This window comes from Miscanthus floridulus, chromosome 9 (genome assembly GCF_019320115.1).
Source record: "Miscanthus floridulus cultivar M001 chromosome 9, ASM1932011v1, whole genome shotgun sequence".
Lineage (NCBI taxonomy): Eukaryota > Viridiplantae > Streptophyta > Magnoliopsida > Poales > Poaceae > Miscanthus > Miscanthus floridulus.
The window spans coordinates 59,832,439-59,841,807 of record NC_089588.1 but is presented as its reverse complement, the minus strand read 5'-3'; the positions used below and the strand labels follow the sequence as shown (position 1 = coordinate 59,841,807).

Sequence of the window (9,369 nt, the reverse complement as noted above, 5' to 3'; positions counted from 1 at the left end):
ATAGAAATTACAACGTACTAAAACTACAATTTTAGTATAAAATATACGCAATAATTGTCGCTGAAAAAAAACTAAAATTCAGACACTTGAAATTTAGCAAATCCCTTATGTTTGGTTTAAACTAAATTAGAAAATAGTAAAGTTAATTTAATATTTGTGTATTATTAATAATATTAAAACCTATTTATAAATATACTATCAAATAGTTTCCATGCATCATTAGTAATATTAAAATTAAATAATTAGTCACTATTTATGGAAATAAAACTTTTAAATAGATTCATGATACATTGTTCTTTGCGGATATGAACGGATATTCCATATTTTTTACAAATACAGATCTAGAATCGGATAGAGAAAATCTAAAAAATGAATTATATACATTCATTTAGTATCCACATTAGAAACTGATAAGAATATAGATATCAATATTAAAGTTTTAATTGATACGTATGTTGGATAATTCATATATCTATTTTTCATTTTCCATCCCTATCTGGCCGTGCTTGTTGGCGTCGATTGGCTGCATGGCATGGCTGGTTTTGAAGCCGTAGCTGCAATGCGGTGTGGGAAGTCCAATTGAGTTGGGTTAGCACTTTGGCAGAGTGGAGCCGGGCCGGCAGCATGTCAGGGCCGTAGAGGAAGCTTGTCGTGGTCTTGATCATAGTGGCAGCAGCAGTTGTTGTGATTGGCTGCGGCCCTGGCCTCTGTCTTGTTCCAATGGGAACCTTAAGCAAGGCCGGCGGTGCCTGCATCAAGGAGCCGGGTCACCGCCATGATAAGTGCCAATGTCCAAGTTGCCTCAGTGTGAGTCAAAACCAGTGATCACCGAAACCACCCCCAGCTCCAGGACCTCATCCCTGATGTGTACATTGGAGAACTCCAGCAGCATGAACCGCAAACACCATCATCACCGATGTATTGGAGAACTCCTGCAGCACGAAAGGTTGCAAACACCCTCAGGTGATGTCGCATGCGACGACCCAGGCACCCTTTGTTGTTGCGCAACCCCTTGTTGAGGACTTTTACGGATTCCATTGCCATCTTGCATTCTCGGTGCCAGAGACCCTGCTCCAGCACCTCCACTACCATTCGCCACAAATCAAGTTCAAGAAATCGGCATCCGTCACAACTGCACTATTTTGTTAGTGACAACATTTTTTAAGTGGTAGCAACCCGATGATGAACAGATCACCTCTTATATGGCTTCATATGATAGAGTTTGAATTCATCACTGAATTTTGCTGCTTCTTCATCAACCCTTTGCTTCAGCCTCCTCCAGGTCCTAAGCATGTCTGCCTGTATTAGGCCACGATACAGCGTCTCAAAGGTGATCTTTTGGGGAAGAAAACCTTTCTCTATCATCTCCATGAAGAACTGGCATGCCTCCCTCCACTTCTGACTTGCACAAAAGCCATGGATCAACAAGGTGTATGAATCAAGATCAGGACCTACAGTGCTTTCACACATATCGCTCCAAATGTCCTTAACAGTTCCATGTCGATTCAGCTTTATAAACATTCCAAGCAATATGTTGTAAGTGTGAATATCCGGTGCAGTCAGTGAACCAGGTTGCTTCATCTTATTGTACAGTTGCAAGGCACCACTCACATCATTTCTCCCCCGATATTCCATGAAGAAGCAATTGTAGGTAGCTGGGGAGGGACATACTCCCTCAGCAACCATCTCATCAAGCAAGGTCTCAGCATCTTCCAATCTCCCACAGGAGGCAAGGCACTTTATCACAGATGTGTATGTTGCCACTGTGGGGCAAATGCCTCTATCTTTCATTGAGCGGAACATACAGACACACAACTCAGGTTTATGTGCACGACTGTAAACATGCAGGATGATTGAGTAGCTGGTTACATCCGGGTCAATTCCCCTGTCACGCATCTCCTTCAAGACATCCTCTGCGGAATGAACTGTTCTATCAAATCTGTAATCAGGGTGCAAACTTGCATGTCTGCAGATACCATTTAGAAGAATGTTGTATGTAACTATGTTGGGTTCTATCCCATGATCAAGCATATCTCTTAGTAACTTCTGAGCCATGTCACTCCGGTTAACCTTGCACCATCCATATATTAAAATAGTGTACATCTTTTCATTTGGATCATACTTGTATTTCCTCTTATTAAATATCTCCATAGCAACCTGCAATGGTGATAAAAAATTGAAAAGAAAAAAATAGTAACTGAATCTCATGAATTCCTCAAAAAGAGAAAATAATAAGCTAACCAAGGTTAGAGTGATAGCTCATAGCTGAGATATGAAGTTCAAACACTAGGTAGCCAGATAGTGTTTTTATTAACTTTCTGATTTCCTAGTTTGGTTGTCAATTCAAAAGCAGAGGCTTCCACTCAAACCATAAGCACTACTGCTCAAACTGTCACTAACATTGAAGAATTTATCCACTAGTTATGGTAGCTACAGCCTACATTAGTAAGATGTTAACTTTATGATAAGGCTAGCTCATAGTCAACACAAATAACGTCACAAAAAAAAGATCACTTAACTGAAGTCATCTTCTTTTTAGGTAAGTCACTAAAATTGTCATTCCAAATCAGAATCCAGAATAACATAACGAAAACTGTGTCATAAGATTCCATACTCAGTTACAGACAAGTTATGAGATGAGATTAGAGTATAAAATGGCAACTCCAACTTTATTCAAATACACAAAGTAAAAATAAAAAATTAGAAGGACATCATATCGAAAGATAGCCAATTCTCAGGTTACTAATAACATAAAGCAAAAAAAAAAAGCTTAATTTGATAAAAGCCTCTTCAATAAACTAGAGAACCAAGTTTAGTGAACAATTTAAAAACGCATCACTCTTCCATAGCAACCATAAGCAGTAAGCAAAATATCTAGTTTCTGTCTCCTGAAGCCCTTACAGATACTGAGTATTGATTTCTCGAACATGCTACCTTTGACCAATATGCCATTTCATTTTAGAATAATAAATTGTCATATTGTGGTTGATCTCAACTCCGCCTATGGTGGGGCGCCTTTGGTGTCCCAGCATAGCAGGTCCCAAGCCCTGGTAAAGGAGGAGGGTTGTGTTAGGCGTGGCGAGCCAATGTAAAAACTTAGCCACTTAAATGGAGATGAAACCCGAAAGAAAATCGTTGGGGCGTAACCCTCTTAGCGACGCGCCATATCGGAACCCGGGTATGGTGTTAAATGGGCAAGGGCCGGGTCGTCACCCCCGTGACGCGCCGTGTCGTGATCTGGGCATGGTGTCAAGTAACCAAGGATCGAGTCGTCGCTTCCTTAGTGGCGCGCTACATCGGCGCCCGGGTGTAGTGAAAAATGAGCAAGGGTCTTCGCATCAGAGTCGACGGGTGCGAAGGGTAAGGAAGCTAGTCGAACCAACTAGGATCCGTTTAGGTAGTTGGAATGTAGGGTCACTTACAGGAAAGTTAAGAGAATTAGTTGATACCGCGACTAGGAGGCGTGTAAATATATTATGCGTTCAAGAGACTAAATGGAAGGGTCAGAAGGCGAAGGAGGTAGACAATACAGGTTTCAAGCTTTGGTACACAGGGACAGTCGCGAATAGAAATGGAGTAGGAGTTTTGATTGATAAGAGCTTCAAGAATGGTGTGGTGGGAGTGAGAAGGCAAGGAGATAGGATTATCTTAGTCAAGCTTGTCGTTGGTGATATGGTCTTGAACATAATTAGTGCGTATGCCCCCCAAGTAGGCCTCGACGAGAGTGCTAAGAGACAGTTCTGGGAAGACTTAGATGGCCTGGTTAGAGCTATACCTAGTAGTGAGAAGCTTTTTATAGGAGGAGATCTTAATGGGCATGTAGGTACTACAAGCGCAGGTTTCGAGGCAGTTCATGGAGGTTTTGGGTATGGTAGTAGGAATCAGGAGGGGGAGGAAGTTCTGGACTTCGCGGTAGCTTTTGACCTGATGATAGCCAACACTTTCTTTAGAAAGAGAGAATCTCATCTAGTGACCTTCAGTAGCGGACAACACTGTAGTCAGATTGACTTTGTCCTCGCAAGAAGAAAGGACAAACGAGCATGCTTGGATTGCAAGGTGATACCAGGGGAGTGTGTTGTTTCTCAACATAAGCTTTTGGTGGCAGATTTTCGTTTTCAGGTGCGTGCCCGTAGGGATAAACAAGCTAAGATTGAAAGAACAAAGTGGTGGAAACTGAAATGGGAGACGTCAGAGGTATTTAGGGAAAGGGTTATCAAAGAGGGCTCTTGGAATGAAGAAGACGACATAAACAATATGTGGGACAAGATGGCAACCAACATTCGGAAGGTAGCCTCAGAGGTGTGTGGAGTAACCAAAGGAAGGGGACGCGAGGCTAAAGATACTTGGTGGTGGAACGAGGAAGTCCAAAGGGCTATTAAGAAGAAGAAAGAATGCTATAGACGCTTGTACCATGACAGGAGTGTGGACAACATAAAGAAGTACAAGGTGGCAAAGAAGACTGCAAAGCGAGCTGTAAGTGTGGCAAAGGGTAGAGCATACGAGGATCTTTACCAACATTTGAGTACGAAGGAAGGAGAGAAGGACATTTATAGGATGGCTAGGGTTCGTGAGAGAAAGACACGGGACTTCAACCAAGTTAAGTGCATTAAGGATGAAAGGGAGCATCTCTTGGTAAAGGAGGATGAGATCCGACATCGATGGCAAGAGTATTTTGACAAATTGTTCAATGGTGAGAATATGGACACAACCTTTCAGTTGGATGACTCTTTTGATGACACCAATAGGCGCTTTGTGCGGAGAATCCAAGAATCTGAGGTCAGAGAGGCGTTGAAAATGATGAAAGAAGGTAAGGCGATGGGACCGGATGGTATTCCAATCGAGGTGTGGAGATGCCTCGGGGACATAGCTGTAGTATGGTTGACCAAGTTGTTCAACCATATTTTTCGATCGAACAAGATGCCTGATGAGTGGAGGAGAAGTATATTGGTACCGATCTACAAGAATAAAGGAGATATTCAAAGTTGTACAAATTACCGGGGAATTAAGTTGATGAGCCATACTATGAAGCTATGGGAGAGAGTTATCGAGCATCGCTTGAGAGCAATAACGCAGGTCTCTATGAACCAATTTGGTTTCATGCCCAAAAGGTCAACCATGAAGGCAATTTTCTTAATAAGACAAGTTATGGAGCGGTATAGGGAGAAGAAGAAGGACCTACACATGGTTTTTATTGACTTGGAGAAGGCTTATGATAAAATACCAAGGAATGTTATGTGGTGGGCTTTGGACAAACATAAAGTCCCAACGAAGTACGTCGGGCTCATTAAGGACATGTACAACAATGTTGTGACTAGAGTTCGAACAAGTGATGGAGACACAGATGACTTTCCGATTAGGATAGGACTACATCAAGGGTCAGCTTTGAGCCCTTATTTGTTTGCTTTAGTGATGGATGAGGTCACAAGGGACATACAAGGGGATATCCCTTGGTGTATGCTTTTCGCGGACGATGTAGTGCTAGTTGATGAAAGCCGGACAGGAGTGAATCAGAAACTGGAGTTATGGCGGGAGACTTTAGAGTCCAAAGGTTTTAGACTTAGTAGAACTAAAACTGAGTATATGAGATGTGACTTCGGCACTACTACTCGGGAGGAGGAAGATGTTAGTTTGGAAGGTCAAGTAGTGCCTAGGATGGATACCTTTCGATATTTAGGATCAATGCTACAGAGGGACGGGGATATTGATGAAGATGTTAGCCATAGAATCAAAGCAGGGTGGATGAAGTGGCGGCAAGCGTCTGGTGTCCTATGTGACAAAAGGGTACCACAGAAGCTAAAAGGCAAGTTTTATAGGACGGCGATTAGACCTGCTATGTTGTATGGTGCAGAATGTTGGCCTACGAAAAGACGACATATTCAACAGCTAAGTGTCGCGGAAATGCGTATGTTGCGTTGGATTTGCGGGCATATAAGAAGGGATCGAGTTCGGAACGATGATATACGTGAGAGATTAGGGGTAGCGCCAATTGAAGAAAAGCTTGTCCAACACCGGTTGAGATGGTTTGGACATGTGCAACGGAGACCTCCAGATGCACCGGTGCGTAGTGGAATCCTAAGTCAGGATAGTAACATGAAGAGAGGCAGAGGAAGACCGAAGTTGACTTGGGTAGAGGCAATAAAAGGAGACTTGAAAGGATGGAATATACCCAAAGACTTAGCCTTAGATAGGAGTGCTTGGAAGACAGCTATTCACGTGCCTGAACCTTGATTGTTTCTGTTGGGTTTCAACTCTAGCCTACCCCAACTTGTTTGGGACTTAAAGGCTTTGTTGTTGTTGTTGTTGTTGTATTGTGGTTGATCTCAAAGATGGCCTAGACAGAGATCATAAGCAACCAACAGAGACAATATATATGCTTTAGTAATCTATTGCTCAAAATAAACCACTTGTGATGTTTAGCGTAACACAAAACAATTCATATGAAAATATGAATATTGAGGATTCACATGAGACTAAAACCCGAAGCCCATGTCATATACCATGTGTGCAACTCTCATACCACAAAATAATCATAACATGATAATCTCCGAGCAAACACTTGTATGCATCAGAATGTAACAAAAAGGTCAGAAACTGAATAAATCATCCAAATAGCAGATAACAACAGTTTCATTAGAAGTTAATACACACCGATCACCATTAAACTACAATCATGGAACACCAATATTCATTCAGACCTGCCAAACTGCATACAACAGACACCAAACTACAATAAGAAGCTAGGATCTTGAAGCCAGGCCACAAAGAGCCGCAGTATGTTGGATAATCAGACTCAGGGCTCCGCGCTCTATCAGCTATCAGTTAGTTGGCACTACGTGTGACTTCAGTTGACAAAAGCGAACAAGATAGCACTAGCGCCCCCGGAGAACTTTCGTTTGTTCGCCTTCTAAAAGGCCTGCTGACCTGCCGGTGAAAAGCCGGTTACAAAATCCATAATAAGACGTAGGTAGCGCAAAAGTACCAAAACAACTTTAGCCTACATCCCACTACGCCCGGGTTCCCCTTCCTATATATGAACCTTGAGTAAGGTAGGGTCAACTATACCAATCGTACAGAAAACCAAAAATCTACCACACCAATTTGCAGAAACCGAATGACATCTCATATGAAGATGAAGGGGCTACTTCAAAGCAATGAACTGTCACTCGAATCTACAGAAATGGCCTACAAGTTTCCGACAAGCCAAGAATTCAGGATAAAATCTTTTACACTGAACTTATTCAGTTCAAGAGCATCAGAGGCTAAACGATAAAGTTGGCATATAAATGAACAATTCACAGAAAACACACCACATTTCATCAAAATATTGAAAAATGAAGTTCTAACCAACCAATCAAACAACAGTCATATCACCAAAAATGCAACTATAGGTTTCCAGATCAAAAACCTTCGGGTACTTGTACTTGCAGAGCGTGTCGAGCAACGTGGCAAACACGGCAGAATTGGCCTCCCTCCCAACAAACGCTTCCATGTCGTCGAACGCGCGGACCGCCTGCCGCGTCATACCCGCGGCGATGTACCTCCTGGCGAGCACTGCGAACGTGCGTGGCGAAGCGGCGCCGTCGGCGGAGGCGTCAACGACGACCCGCCATGCGGCGTCGAACTGGCGCGCGCGGGCGAGGGCGTCGATCACGGCGTCGTAGGCGTCGGGCGGGGGGCGCGTGTTGACGAAGGATGGGTGGAGGCGCGCGGCGTGGAGGAGCGAGAGGGCGAGCTTGGACGCGCCGCGAGGACGGAGGAGGAGCTGAACGAGGAAATCCCCGGTGAGGGAGACGCCGCCGCCGGAGAGGAGCTGGAGCGGTGACTCAGCCGAGTGGAATGGATTGTGGTGCGCGAGGAGGACTCGCGCGAGCTCGTCCGCATCGGGGGACCGGGCGATGGGCGGCAGCGCGAGGGCGTGGGATAGGGAGGCGGTCTCAGGAGGAGCCACGGCGGTGCAGAGCAGGCGGATGGAGGCGGCACGAGCGACGGATCCGCCGTGGGCTGGGAGCGGCTGCGGCATGGCAGGCGGCGGCGAGGCTTCGAGTGTGGAGACTGGAGGACGATGGATCTGCACCGTTGGTAGTTTTGACTTTTGACTCAAAGACCATGACACGATGAGGCCATGTCAACAGTGTCATAAGGGCACCAGCGATGGGTTGGCTGCTTAGTGTATGCATTCTAATTCTAATATTCTAATATATTAAGGCAGATGGGTCTGGCCGCCGACCAGACAGTCCACGTCACCTCCATTTCTTTCATCCGTTGGATCTTCCATCCTATGGCCCAGAAAGCTCGGAGCAGCTTTCGTTGGAAGCAGTTTCCGCCGCTCCTCTTGCCTTCCACCGGCTTCCTCTCTTTTTCTCTCGCTGCTATCCGACTTCTCTTCCAGAGCCGACCCAGCAAATATATATGCGGGCTTTCGATTCTCCATCGTGATCCTTCCCACAGAAAAAAAAACGCCATGCCTTCGCCTCGTCTCGTCCGCTCCTCCCGCAGCGCGCCGCTGCCGCTCGCGTCCCTCCCGCGCCTGCGCCTCCCCTTCCTCTCCCTCCCTCCCGACGCACCGGCTGGGCCCGAACGCGGCCGCCTCCATGCCCCGCGCGGCTGGCCCCTAGGTGCCCATGCTCAAGGAAACCCTAGGTACCTGTGCTCGAGGGTCCGGCTATGCGTGGCGTCTTTCTCTACGGCGGCACAGCGACGCACCAGTGCGGTGACGTGGATGCCCCCCTCCCCCGATGTGCCCCCCCCCCCCCCCCCGACGCAGCATTGCGGGGCGAGCGCAGCAGTGTAGTGTGCGCGGATGGTCCCAGAAGGTGTGTGCGATGGGATGCTCCTACGTAGGCACACCTCCCCGCCTTCATAGGCGCCGGCAGCGCGGTGCGTCATCGCCTCCTCCTCTCCTCCCCTTCTATTCCCCCATCCTCCTGTTCCATTCGTTCTCTCTCCATCTTTTTTCCTTTTTCCCATAGCTATATCTGCCTTCTGATTTTGGCGTACTGCTCATGCTGGAGTGACGTGGGCTACCTCTCCCCAATGATTTGTTGGGCCCCCCTCGATTTTGGGTTTCCCCGTTTTATGTCCATTCTGATTTAGTTAATTAGTTCATGTTTTATATTTAAAGTATATTTATTGAAAATGATCTACTAAATCGTGAGCTTGTTAGGTGGTTTATGTTATTGTGGCAGTGTTCTACTTTTAGTAAGTAGTCAATGGAATGGGGGAATTTTTGCAAACATTTACAACAACTAAAGTATATAATATATGAGAATAAGAGGATTGGTGCTCTTGTTATTGCTTGAATAATAGGTTATAGGATTAGTTTTTACATGACTTTTACCGATGTAGGTCACAAAAAACAGCTTATGTGGA

General features: G+C 45.4%; 1 protein-coding gene across 1 annotated transcript; it reads right to left on the bottom strand.

Annotated features, from left to right (window-relative positions):
* Window positions 1–264: 264 nt before the first annotated feature.
* LOC136483747 (pentatricopeptide repeat-containing protein At2g13420, mitochondrial-like) lies at window positions 265–8,084 on the bottom strand. Its single transcript, XM_066480905.1, has 2 exons — window positions 7,406–8,084; window positions 265–2,157 (listed from the first exon to the last, which is right to left on the bottom strand). The coding sequence occupies exons 1-2, from the start codon at window positions 8,018–8,020 to the stop codon at window positions 1,192–1,194; spliced, it is 1,581 nt and encodes a 526-aa protein (XP_066337002.1). The 5' UTR covers window positions 8,021–8,084; the 3' UTR covers window positions 265–1,191.
* Between the last annotated feature and the right edge of the window lie 1,285 nt (window positions 8,085–9,369).